The following is a 23,094-nucleotide window of genomic DNA, read 5'->3' as shown; positions in this document are numbered from 1 at the left end:
AAAACTATTTTTTACAGATCAGTTTTCAGGAAAATAGAAATTCAGTAGCAGACGTTAACCCGCTTCACTGTGATTGGCTGCGTGGTATAAACCAGGAGCCAATCAAACGGCTGCTGCTGCTGCGTTTTGAATCGGAGGTAATTTTAACCGTCCACCGGACGCAGACACCGCTGAAGTCTAGCACACAAAGACGAAAAGTCTTAATGACAGACCGACGTATGTTTTAGTGGACCTTTCGTAAAACGGAATAAACAGTCACACCAACATGGATTTGGACACAATGAAATATGCCGACTTGCGAAGCCTCGCTAAGGAGTTCGGGCTGAAGGCGAACATGAAAGTAAGGGAATAGGGCTTTTTGCACGTTGTTTGAGAAGACTCAGGTCTGTTTCGTGTTTAGAGTAGTATTAACGCTTACAGTTAGCTAACGTTAATTAAAATGTTCTCGTTCAATTACAGGCCGATAAACTCCTGAAAGCCATAAAGCAGCATTATCAACAAGTGAAGAAAGATGAGGGGAAGGTAACTTACTCTTGATCAACATTGTGGCAAAATTTTTAAAACTACTGCATTTTTTTGTAGCATTTTTTCATGTGTACGAATCCGAATGTTATTATTACAGGGGCAAGACAATAATAATGTCGAAGAAACTGAGGAAATAGCTTGGGGTAAGGTTCAGGAAAGTCGAGATGAAGCTTGCGAAGAGGAGGCTTCTAGCACCGCTGTGTTTGTGAACACACGTCGGGGGAGAGGAAACGGCACCAAGAGAAAGATCTATGCAGCAGTGACCGAGTGTGCTGCCGAGATTGCTTCAAAAGCTACAGAGGTATAGTGATGTATTAAAGACAAACGGAAGTCACTAACAGAACCACAATTAAATAGTATTTAATGCTTAAGTTTACACATTGCATGTCCCTCCAGGTAAATCTTTGCATTTGAGAGGAGTTATCTTTTTCTTCTTTTTTTTTTTTTTTTCCTTTTAAGGATGCCATGGTAATGAATGCACGCAACACACCCAGCAATGCAAGGGCTAAGAGGAGAAAGGTATCCTCTAACAGGGATTCTGAAAAAACAGACTCTGGGCCCCCCAAAGAGTCACAGAGCACCAGCAGTGAGCATCTGCAGCCCAATGTTAAGGATGAAGCGCAAACAGGTCTGTAAGCATGGTTGGATGAGGGGAGGGGGGACTTGTAACTGTTAATTCCCTGTGCTTTTAACAGCTTATTACCAGGAGCAGGATCTTAAAAGATTCTTGGTTTTGACATTTTAATTTGTGTTTAACATACATGTTCAGAAAAGGCTCCAAAAATTACCAAGGGCGGCAGAATCCCTCGCTATCAAAGACTACAGTCCAACAACAAGACCCTGCTGAAGCCTACCACTCCTAGTAAGTGAAGTTTTTCTCCCTCCTGTTACTTGAATAGAGAGCAGAGTCCATCCCACGGGCTTTTAGGATAATTTTTTAAAAATTGTATGTCTAATTTAGACTTCAAAAAACTCCACGAGGCACAGTTTAACAAAATGGAGTCCATCGATACCTATGTTCAGCGGAAGACGAAGCAGATGGACACCTACAAAGGTCCAGTCAAGGAGCAGAAGGTACTCCATTCTAAACCCTTTTTTTTTTTTTTTTTTTAATTAAAAAAACCTTTTCTGAAATTTTTAATTATTGTCTGAGAGCGAACACTAGTTTGCTTTGAATTTTATTTGCAGGAGCTTTTGGACAAAATTAAACCTCAGCCACTCAATGTCAAAGCTCAGGTGGTAAGGATCAACCATTGGCTTAACATAAAAGTTTGCAGTATAGTCTGATAGCTTCCACAGTGCAGTGATGGTTATGTTTGTATCCATCAGAAGACGAATCCAGCTCTTACCGTCATATTCAGCCCCGCCCCACTGAATAAGAGACCAGCTGACGAGAGGCGTGGACACGCTTTGTCGTCAGTCAGTAAAGCCCCACCCAATAAACTTGCTGGGAAAGATGTTTCATTCAGACCATCTGTCCTTTCCACTCGCAGGATCAATGTTCGGTGAGTTGCTCCTTACATCTCTCTGGCCTTTAACTGGAAAAAGTGTCAGTAGCCAAGTTGCATTTGGCTTTTATCCTTTGATTTAATCATATAACCATTTTTTATTAAACAACAAAGTGACAACAAATTCTTGTAGATCTTTGAAATTTCAACTTGTTTTTTATGCAACGCTGAAGCAACCTGGTGTGTTTACATACAGATTTTCAGATTCTACTCGTGACAACGAGTTTAACACATCTTTGGAGAAAACACCTGCACGCAAGTCACCCAGCGTGACTTCCAGTACCCCACAAAAGCAGACTGCAGATGTAGGAAAATGCCATAGTGTCAGGACTTCGACCCAAAAAACTCCAGGTACTTATATCTTTCCATTCCCCGGAAGGCTCTTTCAGTTAGGGCATTTACTTATTCTGCACACACAACCATCGATCTTCCTTCCTTAAAGGACCGTTCGTATTCACCGGCAACACAAGCACCTTGACGACCCCTGGGACACAAAAGAAGCCGAGCTTTGATCTGAAGGCGAGTCTGTCACGTCCGCTCGCCTACAAGCCACATAAAGGTATAAACCTGTTCTCAAGTCCCTCAATTTTAAAATGTTAGCAGGCAAGACATATCATTAAAGGCTTCATCTTTTCACAGGTAAACTGAAACCGTTTGGAGACGCCAAAGAAAACTCTGCAGAAAACAATTCTGTGACCTCAAACGCGCATCAGGAAAGTTACAAGCAGCACAAAGTCCAATCAAGGTATGAAAACAAAAAAAAGTCTTGGATCAAATTTTAATAACAATCTGCTAGCATCTCTTATGGAAGTTCTGTGTCTTATAGGGAGGACCGTAGAACAAAGAAAATGGAAGATCGAAAACAGAAGAAACAAAGTATGCTTGGGGCAAGGAGAGGTCTCGTCATTATGTAGAAATGTCATGCCTGTTTGTACAGCCTGTTCTATTGTAAATATTTCGCCGTCTGCTGTCTTTTATCGTACTTTAGAAGAGTAGATCCCATCTCCTCTCAAGTCTGTCCTGCAGTCTGTAGGTTTAAAGACTAGTTTTTGTTTTGTTTTTTTACTGCTATGAAAGATTAATTCTGTTTCTTAATGTGTTGGCGATCCTGTTCGGCTGCATTTGCTTATTTTATCCTTACAAGTTTTGTGCTTTTAAATTCTTCTAAGGGGAAAAAATCTAATGGGAGAGACTGACAAAAAAAGATTAAAAAAACTTTGCAAGTGCTGTTTTTCCAAAGGTTGTTTGAACATTAGATTGTTTTAACAATAAAATCACAAAATACTCCCCATGTGGAAAATACTGCATTATTATTGTTTTATTTTTTTAAGACCATGTAACGTTTTACCGGTAATAAATACATGTCAGTGACGTATGAGCACGTTCACTAATATCCAGATAAAAATAACACGTTGAGGTGCGTTTGGTTCAGAATAGTTCAGCTGCAGGACTGTGGTTGTTCTCAAACTTCTGGATTCCTCTTGTAGACCTCATAGGCAAACTCCTCACTGTGTGCATAGTCTTTGCAGACTCCAATGAAGTCTATTTCAAGTTGGAATGGACCATCCGCTTTGTCTCCCAAGGTAAACCCGATGGTGTTGATCTGTTTTTTATAAAAAAAAAAATTTTAAAATGCTAATCGTGAACTGATGATGCACGTAATCGCAAAAAAACATCTGAGAAGACGTAAAAGCACTTAAATCTGTTATGTTATCTGTTATGCCAATTCAGCGTGATTTGCGAGTACCTTGTCGAGCCAGAGGGGATGCTGGTCGTCTTGTATTCTCCCTCGATGTGTGAGAAAGAACTTGGAGAACGGTATCTGCAAAGGAGACTCGGGTCAATTCATCAGTCCAGATCCTTTATCTAAAAGTGCACCAAATGTTCTAAACAAAAGCCAGCAATATTTGGTCAGCACGTTTCATTGCTGCTCTCACCAGAACCTTGATGGAAAATTTTAATGGGAGTTTAAACGTTTTTCGTTCACCTTTACATCTTGCCAGTAGGGTCCCCCTCTGGTGTACAGGAAGTAATTGTATATGTCATCTCTCTGGTGGGAGAAGTACGTTTCTGCCGCAATGTTGATCATCCATGGGCGGCCATCACCACGAATCCGCAAGTGGAGGGTGTTAAAACTGGACCAATCGTGGTACTTATTTCTATCAAATGAAGCCTGGAAATGACAAAACAGGTTTGGGGGTTAACTGTTTCTTCCTTTGGGCCAAACGGACTGCAAACATCCATGTACACACATACTTTTACTCACTCGCAGTCACACAAATCTACCTCTCAGCACCTTAACAGTACGGGCTACCTCTGCCATGTCTGTACCTTTATGCAATATCTGCAGCCACTTTAGATGTTTAAACCTTTAACTCTTACCTCTTTTTTTTTTTTTTCTTTTTTCTTCAATTTGATCTTTTCTTTATCCAAATGTTTTTATGTTTATGTCCTTTGTTTTTTTTTGTCTTGCTTTGAACCTTTGTGGTGTAGGGTGGCTCTGCGTGAGTACCTTCAATTTTGTTGTACACCCACAGTGCAATGACAATAAAGGCTATTCTGATTCTAAGCTTAGATGTTGCAGCAATTTAACTGCCTCCGATACTGAATTAAGAACAGCAGGAGATTTCTATTTCGTTCATGCAACTGAAAAAGCAGCAGTGAGCAGCTCACTAACCAGTGGTTGCTTTGAGCGCATCGTGCAGTATCCACTGTAGCGTGTTTCTCCATCTCTTGGGGGGTTTGATCTCAGAGTCCCATACAAAAAACATGTATTGTTGTTCTTTCCAAGCTTCAGGTAAACTTCACTTTGGCCTCCTATCTCTTTATCAGAGGACACTGTCCAATCCTCCAGGCTCTCAGGACCTCTGAATTCCCACATTACCCTATTCTGCTCCAACATGTGGTCAATTATCGGTTTGCCATCTGGGCCAACCCAACGTCCAAGAAACTCATTTTTCAGAAGTATGAAGTGCTTCTTTATCCCTTCCAAACCCTTTGATAAGTTGAAGTTGATCTTCTGCCATGGGAACTTGTCCTCTCTGGGTTTGCCAGGTCGTCGGTATCCACTCTGGATCAAAGATCTTCTGGGCACAGCAAGAGGAATGACGAAGGGGAGGAGGTGGTGGGTGGAGCTCAGCAGCCTCAGCGGTGGGAGATGTGTGATCTTCGACAGGGACATTTCAGTGCTGATCTGGATGATTCACTGCTGGGATGCATCACAAAGGAAAGGCAGCTCTGTTACACTTATGATACAGGGAGCTAAGGATAATCAAGACTGAGTGATGGCAGCCTGTATTGCGAATCACCTGTGTGAATCACTCAGCATCAGTGTTGCCTTCACAGACATGGAAACAACTTATGAGGGAGATGGAGCTGTGTACTGATGACGACCCATACAACCCAGCTCATCTTAATCCTTTACCCATGATTTCCAAAAAGAATTTCAAATGTCATTAATCAAACCAGAGAAGAGTTTTCCACTTTTTCAATCTTTTGTCTTTTTCAAATTCAAAATGAGCCTCTAATAATAATTTAAGAACACATCAATTTCAACATTTGAGATGTTGTTTTACACAATTTGAAATTAAAAAAAAGACTTTAAAAGATTTGGAAATGATTGGCTTCTGCCATTGTTGACATATTCACAGCTTTTTTTGGATACTGGTTTGTATAAATCATTTTCTAATCTGAGCTTCACACAAGACAGAGTTTTAATTCTCTGTTTCTTTCTGGGGTTTGTGTTCATATATATATATATTTGTCAAATCTATAGAGCACGGAAGCTAGCAAGCACACACAAGTGAATGTATAAACCTTTGAAACTTGGAATAACGTTTCATTATCTGTTCCAACTTACCCTGTTTACGTTGCAGCAGCTAATGCCTGCTACTGAATACAGCAGAGAATAACGTTTGGTGTGATTTACTCTATAAGAACATATCTATATATCGTTCTGTTATTTACAGAACGACTTCAAACTTGCTCGTGCAAATCCAAGGTTGTTCGAGTCCACACAGGAAACTCGGCGAAAGTACAAGAGCTGCGTTCAGTACACATTCAACTGATAAACGTCACACACAGGAAGCCACTGAGATACGTTAACGAGACACAGATTTACTACGATAGTGCCGCTGGTGGATCTTGAACATAACTTTATTGCACCACAGAAAAATGTCCTGACTGACACGCATACCGTTGAACCTGCAGTTCCCCCCTTTGCTGAAAATGTCCTAGTTTCTTTTTTTGTTTTTTAATTTCGTTTCAGTTGCATTTTTTTATTTGACAAGTAGTGTGAATCTATTGCAGCTTAGTATAATCGGGTTCTCAAGTGTTTTATAATAGCTCAGTCAGATATATAAACTCATGTTTTAATGTCAATGCATACGCGCATGCTCAGTATTGCCTTTGTGTGGCGACTGCAAACCCAACAAGCTAGATAGCAACAACAGCTAGCCTCAAACAGTGGACGGCAGAGGGGTAGCTAGCTGGTTAGCTGCGCAGCTAATCATGGTGAATGTAAAGAAGCGGAAAGGTCGAGTGATTGACTCTGACTCCGAAGACAGTGCTAGTGACGATAATTTAGACCAGGTATGTCAACATTTTTGAGATTCAGCACCAACTGGTGGCTTTATAAGTTCTCAACAGTTTGAGGTGAAGCTAACGTATGCTAATGACTGCGCTGTGTTTGGCCTCGCTGAAATGGGCCTGTCTAATGTGATCTTTCTGTGTAAACATGCCATTCCTATCATGCATCTATGATGTTTTTCCTCAAGTGTTTCTGTAAGGGGTCTGTCAAAATGCAACGTGCAAAGTGATGGAGGTCGAGTCTTACAACCTGCCTTCTCTGTTAAGCACGGGTTACATTACGATGTGCAATGAATGTTGCTACAAAATGCCGCGCCACGGGCTTCCGATTGGTTTTAATCAAGCCATAAGCCTATTGCCTACAGCTGTGTACTATTTTAGTACTTGTTTGGTAGCTTGCAGACTAAAAGAGAATGGGATATATTTGCTCAAACTGAGGCGATAGTAGAGCCGCATTTGATTCAGCTTGAAGCCCGAATGACGTCATGGGCTCCGAGCTGAAGTTCTATTTCGGTGTTGTTGATAGTGAACAAGTGCGGGCAGTATGAATAACTGTGCTCGCATGTTGAAACTTTGGTTGCAGGTAAACACTTACAATGCTCACAGTGGTTCCTTAAGGAAGCGGAGATAACCGACGCAGTGATAACGACCACAAGACACCAGTCAGGTTCAGTAAGCCTTTGGTTTGCTGAAACCATAAACCATAAACTGATCTGGGATATCTCTGTTACGATGAAAAAGGGCAACGTTGAACAAAAATACTAAATAGTTACTCTATCTGGGATTAGTTTTAGTTTGGGATATAATTTAAACACTCGCGCAATCGACACATCCATAATATCTATCTAAGGCCAGTGCTCACTTTTTTTCCCCAAGCTGGGCATCTTTTATGGCTTTTCTGGCATTTTTATGTACAAAAAAATAAGAGACATATTTTAGACTAGATAATAGTGTACGGTACATTGCCTGTACTAGTGACAGAGCATGTCTTTAGAATAGATTTGTTTAGGCAGACAGTACGTGCACATGAGTGTTACAAAAGAAAAGGAAAGAAAAAGACTTCTATCTAGTTTTGTTAGTTTCAGCTTGCTCAGAAAAAAAGGTTTCCAGCTGAGAACTCTGGCCAACACTTTAATTCTGCGACACTTTCATTTTTGTATCAAAGGTGAGAATGGGTGAAGTGCCCGTCTTGTAGTAGCAGTTGGCACAGCGTAACTTTTTTTTTCTAATGTGTATTAGTGGGACCTTTTTAATTATAATTCTCTTCAATCAAAGTTTTGCAGAAATCTTAGGACACACATTGCCATCAGTTGTCGCTTTCCTCAAGTTAAGTTTCTGCCCTGTTTTGCCATTTCAACTGACTTTGGGATGTTTGTCCTGGCATAAGCATGAAGAAAAGTTGCCTTCACTGTACAACTCCATGCGTCGCTTTACAAAAAGGACGGGTCTCTACCTGCATTTACTTCTTTTGCACTTATACTCACAGACATCAGCTAATGATTGGATGACTGAAATCTATGATTTTCAGGGCCAATTTACTATTCTTTAAACTAAATCTTTCTATGAATTTACTTGGATGTTGATTTCTGTGTTGAATCACTGTTTTCTTCATTCAGGAGTTGTTGTCTTTGGCAAAGAGGAAGAGGGTTGATTCGGGTGAGCAGGAAGAGCCTGTTAACAAACCAGCAGCCTCTACAGACTCTGAGACATCCGACAGTGATGACGAGGTACAGCAGTCTTTGTATTTGCACCTCAGTTTGGAACGTATCTGGCACAAGTGAATGGACCACAATTCTTAAAAGTGAAAATGAAAGTAAAAAAGTTTCAACTTTTTTTTCCCCTAGTGGACTGTGGGTGGCACCAAAGGCAAAAAGAAGGTTAAACAGGGGAAAGGCACTGAAAAGAAGAGCGCTACAAAGAAGAAGGTTAACAAAGCAACAGCATCTGGCAGCTCAGATGGAGACAGCTCAGCAGACAGCTCTGCTCCAGAGGAGGGTATGTGTCCTCTTGCCTTTCATAAAGAAAACACGCTCGGTATTCCAACCTCAGTTGGTTGACAAATTTCTCCCAAAGAGCTTAGCTGTGTGATTAGTGCATTTTTAGATGCCATGTGTTCCAAAAATTCAGTTCAGATGTGAACTAACTTTTATTTATTAACAAAATGAATCCACACACTGGTCTTCAGGTTTCATGGCAGCTTACATAAAATGCAAAAACAGACAATCCAGACTTCACATAAACTGTAAATTACACAGCCCCAGGGTGCCATGTCCACAGATATTTCAGGTGGATGGGATTACATGACTCATCCCTTTTATCCCAGGTGGAACCCAGCGGAGCATCTAAGCTGTTGTTTATTTGTGTTACACCATCCTGTTACGCACTGTACTCGTCAATGGGAAAACTTTGAATTTAGTCAAGATGGGAAACACTTCACGGGAAAATACTTATTCACTCACAAATAATCAAACTCCCTCGTCCCAGGAGTGGTTACTTTGATATTCTTGTTTAAAGAAGGATGATACAAAAGCAGAAAAGTGCATAAAATGTGAGATTTGGTTCAGAAAAGGCAGACTGAAACGAGAAGTAGAATTTGGTCAAACTTGAAGTTTGCTTTAGAATTTCATCCTGGTGGATTTGACAAAAAAAATCGTTGATTTATTTTGCAAGTAAAACTGTAACACCAACCTAACTTCACATAGCAGCAGGGCAGCAGGTGTCCTCTGCTACTGCCTGCTGTAAATAAAACTGATCTACTGCATTTACAAATTCTAATTGAAATACCATAAAACTTTCAGGTGAGGTGTCGGATTCAGAGAGCAACAGCTCATCCTCCAGCTCCGACTCAGACTCCTCCGAAGACGAGGTATTCAGGGACGGCTACGACGACGACTTGATGGGCGACGCTGAGGATAGGGCGCGTCTGGAGCAAATGACGGAGAAGGAAAGAGAGCAAGAGCTGTTTAACAGAATCGAGAAGAGAGAGGTGCTGAAGAGACGGTGAGTGGCATTGTGGGAGTAAAGCGCTTTTTTTTTACCTTAAAAGAATAGCAAACATGCATTAAAGGAGAACTCCGGTATTTTTAAACCTAGACCTTATATTTTGGCCGAGAACAGTTTGGCAAAAGTCGGCGTCCTTTGGAAGCTATTTAGATAACTCACAATTGGCGTATATCCATATAACGGAGTGAACGGGGGAAAGACGATGCAGTGGATGAAGTGGTCCCAGTAGAGTGCCTGTGTAGAAATCCCTCCGTTAGCTCTCCTATAGACGCAAGTAGCCACATAACAGCACCTATGAGTTAACAGAGTAATAGTACACGTTCGTTCATTCATTCGTCTTAAAGTATTGGTGAAATAAAGACAGATAATGCCTTATTTAGAGGCTGCATAGTCTTTGTATCATCTAAATAGCTTCCGAAGAACGCCGGCTTTTGCCAAACTGTTCTCGGTGAGTAGATAAACATATTTCATGCCAGAAATAAGGTCTAGGTTTAAAAATACCGGCGCTCCCCTTTAAAACTGAAATATATTCATTCCGGGGAACGGGTCGCGGGGGCAGCAGCTTGAGCAGAGAAACCCAGACGTCCCTCTACCCGGCCACTTCCTCCAGCTCTTCCGGGGGGACCCCGAGGCGTTCCCAGGCCAACCGAGAGACATCGTCTCTACAACGTGTCCTGTGTCTTCCCTGGGGTCTCCTTCCGGTTCATACCATGTGCAGAATTGTATTGTGGCTTAGTTTGTTCATTTGAACTCTCGTTTGTTTCCAAAGGTTTGAAATCAAGAAGAAACTAAAGACAGCAAAGAAAAAAGAAAAGGAAGAGAAGAAAAAGAAGCAGGAGGAGGAGCAAGAAAAAAGGAAACAATCTCAGGTTCAAGACACTCAAGTGGTGAGTCCGGTTTTGAAAGATTTTTTAAAAAAATCATGTGATGATAATGTTCAGGATTATACCTCAATTTACAGAGAGATGTCAAATTTTGGAGTAAATTTGAAAAAACAAAAACAAATCCAGGCATTTATAAAATCACCATTATTTCAAAACGACTTTTATTAAATATCTATCTTATGATATAACCTCTATCCATCTCTAGGTCATGTCACACAACAAGGAAAGACGATCCAAACATGACGAAAAACTGGACAAAAAGTCCCAGGCCATGGAGGAACTGAAAGCTGAACGTGAGAAGAAGAAAAACAAAACAGGTCAGTGAGCTTTTTACACTCCTCTGTGACTCTGTTGTTGGGATAATTCGAGCGGCTTTAAAAGCCAACAATTCCTCTCTCTGCAGCCGAGCTGCTGGCCAAACGGGAGCCGCTGAAGACGAGCGAAGTTTACTCTGACGACGAGGAGGAAGAGGAGGAAGATGATGACAAGTCATCGGTCAAAAGTGATCGGAGTTCGCGTTCGTCGTCTTACGACGATGATGAGTAAGCGCTTTTAAGCGGCACGTTCACCTCAGTCCTGCGCTTGTCTCGCAGTTGCCGGATAACTTCTTGCACTGCATTCTGCTTACAGAAAAGAGGAGACTCCGCCAAAGTCGCAACCAGTTTCACTACCGGAGGAGCTTAACAGGATCCGCCTGTCCAGACACAAGCTGGAGCGCTGGTGCCACATGCCCTTCTTTGCAAAGACTGTGACTGGATGCTTTGTGAGGATAGGGATCGGGAACAGCAGCAGTAAACCGGTTTACAGGGTGAGCTAGAATTTTAGGTTGCGTCTCTTAGGTTTAGACAACAGGATGCTCCAATATGTTGACGATACTGAAGATCAGAGATGAATTCGAAAGTAGATTTTGTTTGATAAAGATTTGATTAAATTTTTTTTCCCCCACATTGAAAGGTTGCTGAAATTGTGGATGTAGTAGAGACGGCGAAAGTTTACCAACTTGGATCTACGCGGACAAACAAGGGATTACAGTTGAGGTGGGTATCGTATCATGAATGCGTTGAAAGTGATTAAATTGGTAATTAAGAATAATTTAATAGGCCTTCTGCTTACTTATCCCCAATCCCCTTAACAGCGACCCTCTAATGCTGTAAATCTTCCTCAGACACGGTGCAGACACGCGGGTTTTCAGACTTGAGTTCGTATCGAATCAAGAATTCACAGAGAGTGAATTCATGAAGTGGAAAGAGGCTGTAAGTGGATTTAAAGATTCGATTAACGGACAAAATCATTTAACTACCGTACTTAATTGGAGTAAGACAGCTTCAATTTAAATTTTCTCTCTGCAGATGATGATTGCCGGAATGCAGGTACCAACCCTTGATGAAATTACCAAGAAGGAACAGTCCATCAAGGAAGCTCTCAACTACAAGTTTAATGACAAAGACATTGAGGATGTGAGTCAGTTTTGCAAGATGTCCACTGATTCCTCTGGTCTCATGCTGTGTAAACCAAAACAAACCGCTTTTGTCCAAACCCTCTGCAGATCGTAAAAGAGAAGGACAGATTCAGAAAAGCACCCCCAAATTACGCCATGAAGAAAACACAGTTACTCAAAGATAAGGTAAAAGAGAGTCAAATTTATATTTGTTTGCCCATTGTAATCTCATTTGTACGTTGTCCGAGAACAGCTTTCAGGATTGTCAGTGTCACCAGTTTGTGGCCATTCAGAAATTATTGTCTTTTGATTGAAGGCCATGGCAGAAGAGAACGGAGACGGTGAGAAGGTGAAAGTGATTCAGGACGAGCTAAATGAGCTTGAGGAAAGGGCAGAAGCACTTGACAGACAGAGGACCAAGAACATCTCTGCCATCAGGTACATGCAAGTGACAGTTCTAGATGGAATGTTGGATAAAACAGAGAGATGGAGTTCCCTTCTAAACAATGACAAAGTTGGGGTTATACATTGCTATGGACTACATTATGGAAAATATAGCCTCTGTTTAAAAGCTCCTCTCTGTGTGTGTTCAAGTCATTTAATGCTGATATCCCTGAGCATTTCGTGTTCTAATTTGAACTTTTGTCCTTGATATTATGTCCATTGCTTTATTTTTATCTTTGACTCTCAAACTGTTTGTTATCCAGCTACATTAATCAGAGGAACAGAAGTTGGAACATTGTTGAATCTGAGAAAGCTCTCGTGGTAAGTGTCCACTTCATCTGACACCAGCCTCGTGTATCTGCCTTTTCATGTGTACTGATATTGACTTTTTCAATACTGCTAAGTGGATTCTTGCTGACTGTATAAATGCGGACAGCACAGTGGGGAAAAAATGTTTTTGAGCACAGTTGGTTGTTAATTCAAGACGTGCTGGTCACACTCACCCTCCTGTTATTGTGATTATTCACATGAATCCCATTAAGTAATTTAATGACTACACGAAAGTAACTGAGCATCGCTCTCAAAGTAAGAGAATTATGGGATACCCCATCAAATGCTAAACACGACTACAAAGGAAGCATTGAAGCTACTTACTAATTCAGCCAGCTGCTGTCATGGCTGCCACTAAGTTACTTTTAAGATTTTATTTTATGTATGTTGCATTTTTTAATTTTTTTTTCCATTCACTTCGGAACCTTACTAAGCTAAATGTGTCATGCCTTTAGCTTGTGATAGCCTGGCTAATTAGCCACGTACGTTTTGGTTCACAGCAGTAGAATGTTGTATGTTGGATGTAAAGGAAAATGTGTCTTCACCTCTTTATTTTGCTGGAGCTTGAGTCTGTTGTCCAAGGTGTGACGATGATAAAAAAAAAATGTCTGTTTTTGTTTTTCTGTGTATTTTCCAACAGGCTGAAGGACAGAATGCCAAAAATCAACAAATGGACCCGTTTACGCGAAGACAGTGCAAACCAACCATGGTGTCCAATGTAAGTTATCTGTGATCATTTTTGGAACAGCTGTTGTTTGTGTAGAATCGACTCCTTGATTTTTCATTTAATCTCTCCATTTAAAGACTAAAAGTAATGAGTGTCAGTTGTGATGATATTAATTGATGTTTGAGGAATATAGTTCTTGAAACTGGCATGAAAGGATTTTCAGGAGGGATTGGGATTTCAGAAAACCCTCATGTTTTATAGACTGATTCTCGTTTCACGTCAGTATTTGGTGATCAGTTTGATCCTCACTGGAGGGGATCTTTGTTGCATCCGACCCTTTCCCTCACACATTGATTCTGCTCAGATTGGCCCTAACTTTGGCCAGGATCATCCCCACTAAATGTTTAGTGTGATAAATCTACCTTTTATTTTTAGTCCTTTCAGTCCGCCTCTCCTTTTCTACAGGCCAGAGATCCGTCAGTCCATGCAGCTATTCTCGCCCACCTGAACCAGAAGTACGGCTCTGGGTCAGCAGCAGCAGAAAATGCTAGTGCAGAGAAGAACAAACTGGTAAGCAGGACACACACCCTGAACTCGGAAATTTTGTTTAGTTACATGAAATTAACGACAACTCCTGGGTCTGAAGGATTGTCATGCACTTTGCACGAGGCCTGTACATTTGAATCAAATTATGCTTAGAAACACAATGTTCAAGATTTGTTGAGACGTGTCAATGTTGCAATAAAAAGTAAGCCCTCATTTGATGCTGTAGTCCTTGTTTGGAAGATTTCTTTGCTAACTTGGTGTCTGGTAGGATTTCGCTCTTACAAGCGACAAAGCAAACTGTACTTCACTTTGCAGAAGATGTTGTTCTCACTAATCGAAGTGGTGTTACATAACTTGTTTCTCTTTTCTCTTTTGGTAAAGGATCAAGCTAACCCAAAAGACAAAGATCTCCCCAAGCCGACCACTGACCTCTCAGAAGATTTGTTTAAAGTTCATGATTTTGATGTTAAGATTGACCTACAAGTTCCTAATGCAGGTGAGATGGTTTCCCAGCAAAAGCACAAAGTGACTTCCACTGACTGTCACAGCAATGTTGCACAGACACATGATTTCTTCCTCTTTCCACAGAGGCAAAGTCTCTGTCTGTGAGCTCCAACGCACTACCAGTGAAGGATGGTGCCCCCCGCAGGTCCCTCAACCTGGAGGACTACAAGAAGAGGAGGGGCCTGATCTGATCTCACTCAGAAACCACATTGCATGTGTAATTGGTCGTGCTGGGGAGAGTGTGTGTGTGTGTGTGCGCGCGCATGTTTAGTTGAGAGACAGTGAGAGTGTGTGTATGAATGACACTTGGAGAATGTGTATTTGAGTGTTGATGCAACATGCTGTTCATCCAAATAGAGGAAATACTGATTGAACAAAGACATTTTTCTCAAAGGATCTCTCTTGGAAGAAACTTGTCCATGTATCTGTTGTTTTTGCATTGACACAGACACACTTGTGTACTGTGGGGTTTTGTTTTGTTTAGTTTTGTTTCTCAATCTTAACCCCCCCCCCATGCTCCCTTGGAGTTCTTCAAAAGGACGGCATTTGTGGATTATTACCTTGGACAAGGATGCCACCATTGAGGACTAAGGTTGTTGTCATTTTGAAATTATTGAAAATTTGTTGAGTGGATCAGCTTGTCCCACCCAATAATGAATTGATTTACATCTTTTATCCTCCCTTAAATGTAGGAATATCTCCCTTGCTGTCCATCCTGAAATTGAAGAGCCATGTGGGCTTTTGCAGAGTGTAGATGAGTATCATTTTTGACTTGACCATAATGTGGCCCTCTATGACAAATATGAAAAATTCAGTACATGTCAGCTGGAGATTTGTCACTTTTTAAGTCTTTGAAATAACCCATTTTAAGATGAACTCTTTTTCTATGGTTGGTCCTGTTATAAAAATGTTGCTTCATTTTGGTTATTTCTTGTTTGGTAGTTCATGGGAGTAACTCCTCTGCCCTCAAGTCCCAGAGAAGATTCTAAATGTTATCGATTGTGTCCATAGTCAGTTCCTGTATTGATGTGGCATGCCATGTAAATATGCATTTTTGAGTGAGTGCGGAACAAATAAAGAGGCACTGTTTCATAAAATTCTGTGTCTGTTTGTTTGCTTTTCCAAACATGAGCGTATGACAATCCGACTCCTCTGGTAAGTGTGTTATCTTTCCAAGGCTAACACAATCAGGCTGAGATGACTCTAGTTTAGTCACTGTTGGTATGGTAATTTTGTAGTTTGTTTAATTTAGAAATGCACTCTTATTCAGTAGTTATAACTCAGTTGCTTAAACTCTGGTTAAGTACTCTTATTCAGTAGCTTAAACTCTTCACATGTTAATTGCATTTTGTAGATATTTTGGGTAAACTACTTAAAAGAAGACAAAAAAAACGTTTTACATTTATGAACATGTCCATTCGACAGTGTATTCATTTTTTTTCTTTTAATGAATACATGCTATTGTTCAAATGCTCTAAAATAATTCGATGTACTCGGGAGTTTGCAAGCATTGGGCGTGTTAGTGGTTCATTTCTGATCAGGCTTCTGGGACGACGCTCTGTTGTAGGGTCCTTGTTTGGAGCCCTTCCTGGTCCACGTATAGAGAAGCTCACCAATATCCCCTTTGACATATAATTACATTTGACCATGTTTATCCTAACGGTTTTTCATGTTTAACTATCAAACCTCGACGATAGCCAAGTGACTGGAGACCATTTGAAGTCTACGAGCTGTTTAAAACGGTAGGTTTGGAGGTTTTCTTTTAATTACCAGCTAGCCTGTTAGCTTTAGCTGTGATGGAGTTTATCTAGAACAAACTATTTATTCTAGTTTTATGGTTGGTGGCACTGCTGCTGATAACTTCTGCCACTAGGTCAGAAAAATGCAGTCAAATATTAAAAGAAAAACTAACTAAATTAATGGTAGTTTATGACCGTGTTGGTTAGCAGTCTAGCTGTGCAGCAAATGTATTGTTTATGGTAAAAATAACTTAAATTACCTGTCATTTGTTTTAAAGGGTAACACTTCCATGAATTGGAGCTTATATGGAAAAGGGAGCTATTGTTCCTACGTATTTTGAATACACTTAAATCAGCTTCAAAAACGTTTTGTTTAAAGACTCAATTCATGCAATTGTAAAAAAAAAATAAAATGTCTTAAATCAAACCAAAGTGTACAACGATGTCAATCATTTGGAAACTTGTTTTAATTTTTATTTTTTTATTTTTTTACATATCTTTTTACCTAGTGGCCATTTGTTCAGCAAAGGCATCAAAACACTGTGTTCAATAGTCATCTGTAGAAGAAATAAATACACTACGTGCACGTTCAAAAAGTTTAACTTGAAATATAGGGTGTTATGCTACTCAATTTTATAAGTGCGTATTTGAAGGGTATTACTGGTTTGGCTTTTTTGTTGTTTTTGCAGATATCCCCCCACCTCCAAAAAAAAATGTCATTAGGTTTCAAATTGGGGTGGGTGTTATGTCTTTTTCTCGATTAGGTCCTATGTCCATGTCTCCTTTTTGACCATTTCTAGCTGGATTTGCTTGGTTTCTTGAGAATGTTTCTTTGTTGAAAGATTCATCACTGGTTCAACCACAGCTTTAAGCTCAGATGGCCTTTAAGCGCAGATGATGCGTCATCTATTTAAATCAAGCAAGCAGTCCAATTTAAATCAAGGACTGAGCAGTCCCTGCTGATGAGGTTGTCCTGACAAGCTTTCATTTAATGTGCTAAACACGTCTTATTTTTACTGCAGCCAGACAGCTCCCCCTTTGCAGATATATATGCAGGTCAAACGTGTTGCCGATTGTAGTTGCATGCTGATTGATCGAAAGCGCTGCCTGAGTTTGCTGTAGGTCCTGGGTTGAGATTTCGGGGCACTTTGAGACTTAATTTTGTATTAGATCACATGGTTTGCTTTTGTGCTAATTCACTCAGTCTTGGACAAACTGGCTGTCATTTGAAATCGATGCCATTTCTGGACAATTTGCTTATAAAGCGGAGTGAATTTTCTTTTTATAATTTCCTCATAAATCCCTTTATGAGTTTGACTAAAAGGAAACCACACTTTTTTTTTTTTTTTGCCTGAAGGCTTCAGAGGGTTCTTTAGCTCTTGACACCACAACACACTTCATGACAGTATGACCAGAAGGCCCCAAACGTTGAGCAGTTTGAATAAGAGGGGATACAATCATTGGTTCATTTGAGTAATAAATGTAGGGATGTGCTTGTGTTCTCCGTATCACTGTTCCTTTTTTTTTCTTTTTCTTTTTTTAATAATTACATTTTTGAAAACAACTCATACAAGAGTTTTTTGGGTGTTTTTTTAGCATGTAACCTTTACTTGTAAACACTGTTTCAAAGAGTGTTTATGGGACCGTAGACAGTGTTGTGAAACGATAGTTTAATTTGTGTCATGATGATGTGCTTTGCTTTGGGCATAACCAGTTTCACCAAAGCTAGGCAGGATGTGCTTTATTTATTCATATTAGTTTCACTAAGAGTCAACTTCTCTTGTCACCCGGTTCACACTCACTCCTGGAAGGTGCCCATTAAAATCACAGTCTGATCTACTGGCTACTGAGCAGCTTCTTTTGAGCAGTTCGAGTGATAATGCATGAGGGTGAAGTGTTATTTTCCACTTTACCAGCACAGGTTTATCCTAGGATAATGAAAAATGCAAAAACTTCTTCTTCTTAATAATTTCAGAATTAAGGTATAGCTATTCATTTATTTTTAAAAGGGAGTTGTTTTTACTTGACATAATGAACATGGTAAATTTCCCATTGCACTCTCTAATTCTGATGTTATCTTTCTGCCATCAGGATGCAAAATGTCTTGGTTTGCTGACTTGGCTGGAAAAGCAGAGGACTTCCTCACCAAAGTGGACCAGGGAGCTGCCACTGCCCTAAGCAAAAACCAGGAAAGAACATCCTCCTTTTCATCATCATATGAAGTAGAGTCTACTCTCAAAGCTGAGTATAGTTCTGCAGCATTCAAGACAAATCTAGCTGTGACACATCCCTACGCGTCTTCTCACGATGCATCGGGCTACATCTCTGCGGCAGGTGGCAACATCAAGAAATCCAACGCAACCCTGCTGGCTGGGACAGCCAACGTGCCCAGTACCTCCTCTGGTTCTGGCAGCAGTGCCCCCAACTCTGCAAAGACTTCCTCCAGTTTTGTGAGGCGCAAAAAGAGCGAGCAGGACGTGGACGACGACATGCTGTTTGACTTCTTGAACAGCTCCGATCCTCCGGTCAGCAACTGGAGCGATTCGAGGAGGGAACTTGCTAAAGTGGCTGCTCCTGTCACAGAGGTCCAAAACCCAACTCCCCCCCCTTCCACCGTCCCCTCGGCCCCATCCACGCCCCCTTCTACCCGCGGAGTGTCCAGGGCCTCGAGCGTAAGCTCGCTGTCTGCTCACAGCATCAAAACATCAGAGAGCTCCGTTAAAGAACAGAGTCAAGGTATGCTGTCAAACTGATGACCAGAGAAAAAAAATTAAAAGAAGCATTTTTATACTCACAGGAGCATAAACTCCCCCAGACACACTAGAATATTTTACTTGTAATATTGAAGTTATTCAGCTGAAATTTTAATTTTTGTTTAAAAGCTGAGAAAGTAAAGATCTCAAATGTTTTAACTCCTTTTTATTGGGCGATGATGTTGTGTATCGTGTCAAATTCCCTTAAGCAGCTAACACGTGTTGGATCTACTTACGTTTATTTGAGAGAGAATATCAATGACCATAGTTTATGAGCACAAAATGTTCCTTTAAATGGATCATGTAAGTACAGCAAGTGTTTAAAACTACTTTCTTAGTCGTATCACAATCTTCTGTAAAGTATTTAGATCCCCTTCTTGTTTTTGTGTTGGATGTGCTGCATTTGATGTACCTCTGAAGTGGGAGGTCAAAATAGCATCAGTCTCAGTTTCTGCTCAGTCTACAACACCCAAATATTCCTGTTTTAGCATTAAAAATCGGACCTCGGTTGGCAATTTTTGTGATTCATCTTCCGTAGTTGGAAATGGTCAATTGTGAGAACCCAGTTGGAATTGAATGAAGCATTCATATTTGCACTTTTCTGCTTCTACGCTAATGCTGCCACACTGGTTTCTTTGCATGCTACAACTACCTGCTAATAGTGCAACATCATTAAGAGTGTGTATTGTGCATGCATGATTTAAAAAAAAAAAAAAAAAAAAAAAAGAGACTTGCTCATCGAATACTTTTTTTCTGTAGAATTTTTCGTGTAGAGAAACTCCATGAAATGTATAGTGGCAAAATAAAAGGTAACTTGATAGAAACTGTTTATTGTGGCAGTTTGTTACCGTCCCAAAAGCAGCCTCATCTCAAAATTTCTCTGCATTTCCAAATTTCTTATTTTTTCTTGTTTTCTCCTTGTACCCAATTGACTGCCACAGACACGCCTGAGAGTTCAGACTCAGGTTTGGCTGCACCTTTGGAGTCCAGCAGACAGGAGCCTCCTCCCCCCACGGAGGAGCCAAAGAGCCAGATCTTGTCCAGTCTGCGTCTGGAGAACCAGCTGCTGCGTAGTGAGGTGGCCTCCCTCAACCAGGAAATGGCATCAATCATTCAGAGAGCGAAAGACTTGCAAGACGGTAAAAGAAAAAAACAAAACACAAATGGCAAAGCCTAATCTTTCTGCACCTCTCTGTCTGTTTTCATGAAGTTGTTTTATTTTTTTTCCATCTCTTGTAGAACTGAATCAGGCTCGTCTGCGTGCAGACAGATGGAACTCTGAGCAGTCTCACACCGACCGCACGTTACGGGAACTTCGGTCACAGGTTGATGACCTTACGGAAGCCCTCTCCGCCAAAGATGGTCAACTTGCAGTCCTGAAAATCCGACTTGATGAAGCTGATCAGCTTCTGAAAACCCGCAGCACTGCTTTAGAGGAGGAACGGGAGGAGAAGTCCAGGTGCATCCCTCGTTGCCACCTTTTGAAATGAAAATCAGATTCAGTTTTCAGTTGTTTAGTACGGACAGTATTTTCTTTTCTCTAGAATTGTGCAAGACCACACAGAAGGGAGCAACATGCAGACCCAAGCCCTTGAAACGATACAGGAGAGACTGCGAGAGGCTGAACTGACAATCAGGAGGGAACAGGACAGCTACCATCACATGCAGGTTCACATGATGCCAATAATTTTCTTTTCTTTTCTTTTTTTTTTGAGCGTTAAGTGAGTTTTTACCACTTATCTGTTCTTTTGCAGAGCGAATATGCGAGCCGCTTGGCCAAATTAGAGGCTGAGAGGCAGACCCTTGCAGAGACAGTGACTGCCATGGAGAGACGATCAGCAGAGGAGAAGCTCAAGGTCGACGACTTCCAGCAGCAACTGAGAAGCGCCAAAGCTGCAGCTGAGTCTGCCAAGCAAGAGTTACAAGACTACAAGCACAAAGCATCACGCATCCTACAAGTAAGGCTTGTTGGCGACCTGAAGAAAACCTCTCTCTTTATGGCAGTTTTATCGCTTCTTGTTTCATTGCCTCTAAACTATTTTTAATTAACCTCCAGTCCAAAGAGAAGCTGATCAGCAGTCTGAAGGAGGGATCTGGTCTGGACACGGGGGACGGCAGCGGGGCCATGGCTCTGGAGCTGGAGGACCTGCGTCATGAAAAGGAGCTGCAGAGAGAGGAGATCCAAAAACTGCAGGGGCAAGTGAGCACACTTCTGACAGAAATACAGGTGAGACGTTGTAATTGGCAGGAAATTTTTTTTTTAAATGTCTGCTGATGCAGTGTTGTTAAACTTAATGAATTCTGTTGTTGAAAATCCCCAAATGACAGCTTCACCAGGCTGTTTCTTTTCTGTACTGTTTTCTAGTATGATGTCAGGCAGTTGTTTCAGCTCTAACGAAACATTATGTTTAGATGATTCACCAGTTAAGCATTTGTCTTCTTCCTCGCAGGATTTGGAGACTCAGGCCCTGGCAGAGGCAGAGACGTGGCGGGAGCAGCAGGTGCATGTACAGGAGCAGCAGGCCTTACAGAATCGAGCTAAGAAGGAGTTGGAGGCTGAAGTGGAGCGCTACAAACAGGTAAGAGAGAGTGTTGGTGTCCAGTGGCCACTACAAAACCCCTGAGCAGGTGGTAGTTTTTAAAGCAACATGGTGATTTGAGATATATTTTTGTAATTAGGAGCTGCAGTACCTCGAGGATGAGCACCATCGAGCCAAAACCACTTTGCAGAGCAGAATCAAAGACAGAGAAGATGAAATCCAAAAACTCAGGAATCAGGTCAGTGAGTTTACAGTTAGTTCTTATGGAAATAAAATAAGCAGCATGCCTCCCAAGTCAAAGTTTTATAATATCTTGTATTGTATATCATTCTACCTGTCTTGAATCACTCAAACAGTACATCATCTTTGGTATTCAGTTTCCTGGCATTTATTTATTCTTCCAGTTGACCAACAAGACTCTCAGCAGCAGCAGCCAAACAGAGCTGGAGAATCGACTCCACCAACTGACAGAGACGCTGATCCAGAAGCAGACCATGCTGGAGGCTCTGGGCACAGAAAAAAGCTCCCTGGTCTTCCAGCTGGAGCATCTGGAGCAGCAGCTGAAGAACGCTCAGGGAGGACAAAGTGGAGGGCCGGCCATCAACATGAGCGGCCTCGAGGCTCCAGGTTGGCATTTGTTTTTGTGATGTTTAAGCAGGTAAAATGGGATATTTTGAGCTCCAATTAAATTAAAGCTCAAAAATTAAGAGTTCATATTATGACTTAATATGTCTAATAGTTGTTGATATTACATTTCTGTGACTGCCAGGGGCTCGACAGAGAAACACACCAGTGCTCTTCAGTGACCAGGACAGCCCAGGGATGTATGGAAAAGTACGAAAGGCTGCCAGCACTATTGACCGCTTCAGGTAATCTTTCGCTGTTCCCTTCTTCCAGCTTTTACTGATAACATGCTATAATTAAAATGCTCTCTCCTCTGAAAAGCCTTCCACAGTGATTAATAGAATTTGTTTTTGTCTCATAGCATAAGACTGGGAATCTTTCTGAGGCGCTACCCCATGGCCAGAGTTTTTGTCATCCTTTATATGGTGAGTGTTTCTTCAAGGAAATTTAGGTTGGTCTGACAATTACGCCTTTAACTCATTTATCAACTTTTTTTTTTTTTTTTTTTCAGGTGGTATTGCATCTGTGGGTCATGATTGTCCTTCTGACTTACACACCTGAAATGCATGGGAGACCCGATGGAAGATAGAATACTTCAAATTCAGTTTTTCTATGGCCTTCAATGTGAGGAAGCTGCTGGCTGTGGGACCTGATTCTCCCTACTTTGCACATATATGCTATGAACTGAAGAATTTTTATTTTTTTTCTCTTTGTTTCCAACTGAAGATTGAGAGCAGGCATCTGCATTGGATTTTAAAATAATTACAGAGTGATATAATGAGCGGGTGGTCTCCTGAAAGGACACAAATGATCCAATCTTACACTTTTAGTCTTGGTTCTCTTGATAGGTTGTATTTAACACTATGTTTAAAAAAAAAAAAAAAGAAGTCTTTTAATAAAGAAGTTAGATGAGACACAGACTGGCTTTTTTTTTTTTAATGGACCTGTGTTTTAAAAACTGAAGGGTTTGAAAGATATGATCATTTATATGAAATAAAGGGT

The 23,094-nt window shown here is 40.9% G+C and overlaps 4 protein-coding genes across 5 annotated transcripts; 3 read left to right on the top strand and 1 right to left on the bottom strand.

Annotated features, from left to right (window-relative positions):
- Positions 1 to 189: 189 nt before the first annotated feature.
- On the top strand, positions 190 to 2,996 carry nusap1 (nucleolar and spindle associated protein 1). The gene is made up of 12 exons (XM_072365562.1): positions 190 to 340; positions 460 to 522; positions 623 to 826; positions 985 to 1,153; positions 1,295 to 1,387; positions 1,487 to 1,599; positions 1,714 to 1,764; positions 1,855 to 2,030; positions 2,230 to 2,384; positions 2,476 to 2,592; positions 2,673 to 2,778; positions 2,860 to 2,996. The coding sequence occupies exons 1-12, from the start codon at positions 266 to 268 to the stop codon at positions 2,945 to 2,947; spliced, it is 1,410 nt and encodes a 469-aa protein (XP_072221663.1). The 5' UTR covers positions 190 to 265; the 3' UTR covers positions 2,948 to 2,996.
- Positions 2,997 to 3,346: 350 nt separating this feature from the next.
- On the bottom strand, positions 3,347 to 6,082 carry ndufaf1 (NADH:ubiquinone oxidoreductase complex assembly factor 1). 2 transcript variants are annotated; one of them, XM_072365560.1, is made up of 5 exons: positions 5,893 to 6,082; positions 4,711 to 5,241; positions 4,021 to 4,206; positions 3,781 to 3,855; positions 3,347 to 3,636 (listed from the first exon to the last, which is right to left on the bottom strand). In XM_072365560.1, the coding sequence occupies exons 2-5, from the start codon at positions 5,212 to 5,214 to the stop codon at positions 3,496 to 3,498; spliced, it is 906 nt and encodes a 301-aa protein (XP_072221661.1). In that variant the 5' UTR covers positions 5,215 to 5,241; positions 5,893 to 6,082; the 3' UTR covers positions 3,347 to 3,495. The 2 variants fall into 2 exon arrangements, with proteins under 2 accessions (XP_072221661.1, XP_072221662.1); XM_072365561.1 differs by having other exon boundaries at positions 4,711 to 5,238.
- A 377-nt stretch (positions 6,083 to 6,459) lies between these two features.
- rtf1 (RTF1 homolog, Paf1/RNA polymerase II complex component) lies at positions 6,460 to 15,533 on the top strand. Its single transcript, XM_072364958.1, has 18 exons — positions 6,460 to 6,623; positions 8,237 to 8,347; positions 8,465 to 8,615; positions 9,419 to 9,620; positions 10,393 to 10,510; positions 10,713 to 10,824; positions 10,911 to 11,049; positions 11,138 to 11,315; positions 11,462 to 11,544; positions 11,673 to 11,760; positions 11,857 to 11,964; positions 12,054 to 12,131; positions 12,262 to 12,383; positions 12,653 to 12,710; positions 13,360 to 13,437; positions 13,852 to 13,956; positions 14,314 to 14,428; positions 14,521 to 15,533. Exons 1-18 carry the CDS (start codon positions 6,543 to 6,545, stop codon positions 14,625 to 14,627), a joined length of 2,034 nt encoding a protein of 677 aa, XP_072221059.1. The 5' UTR covers positions 6,460 to 6,542; the 3' UTR covers positions 14,628 to 15,533.
- Positions 15,534 to 16,005: 472 nt separating this feature from the next.
- golga5 (golgin A5) lies at positions 16,006 to 23,006 on the top strand. Its single transcript, XM_072365353.1, has 13 exons — positions 16,006 to 16,178; positions 18,267 to 18,911; positions 19,870 to 20,067; positions 20,168 to 20,387; positions 20,473 to 20,596; positions 20,683 to 20,886; positions 20,985 to 21,155; positions 21,379 to 21,507; positions 21,608 to 21,706; positions 21,873 to 22,095; positions 22,238 to 22,337; positions 22,454 to 22,517; positions 22,604 to 23,006. Exons 2-13 carry the CDS (start codon positions 18,275 to 18,277, stop codon positions 22,679 to 22,681), a joined length of 2,247 nt encoding a protein of 748 aa, XP_072221454.1. The 5' UTR covers positions 16,006 to 16,178; positions 18,267 to 18,274; the 3' UTR covers positions 22,682 to 23,006.
- The last annotated feature ends 88 nt before the right edge of the window (positions 23,007 to 23,094 follow it).

Source organism: Leuresthes tenuis, unplaced genomic scaffold (assembly GCF_036924035.1).
Source record: "Leuresthes tenuis unplaced genomic scaffold, fLeuTen1.0.hap1 SCAF_15, whole genome shotgun sequence".
Classification (NCBI taxonomy): Eukaryota; Metazoa; Chordata; class Actinopteri; order Atheriniformes; family Atherinopsidae; genus Leuresthes; species Leuresthes tenuis.
Note: the sequence above shows the minus strand (reverse complement) of the source record. Positions and strands in the feature narration are given on the sequence as shown.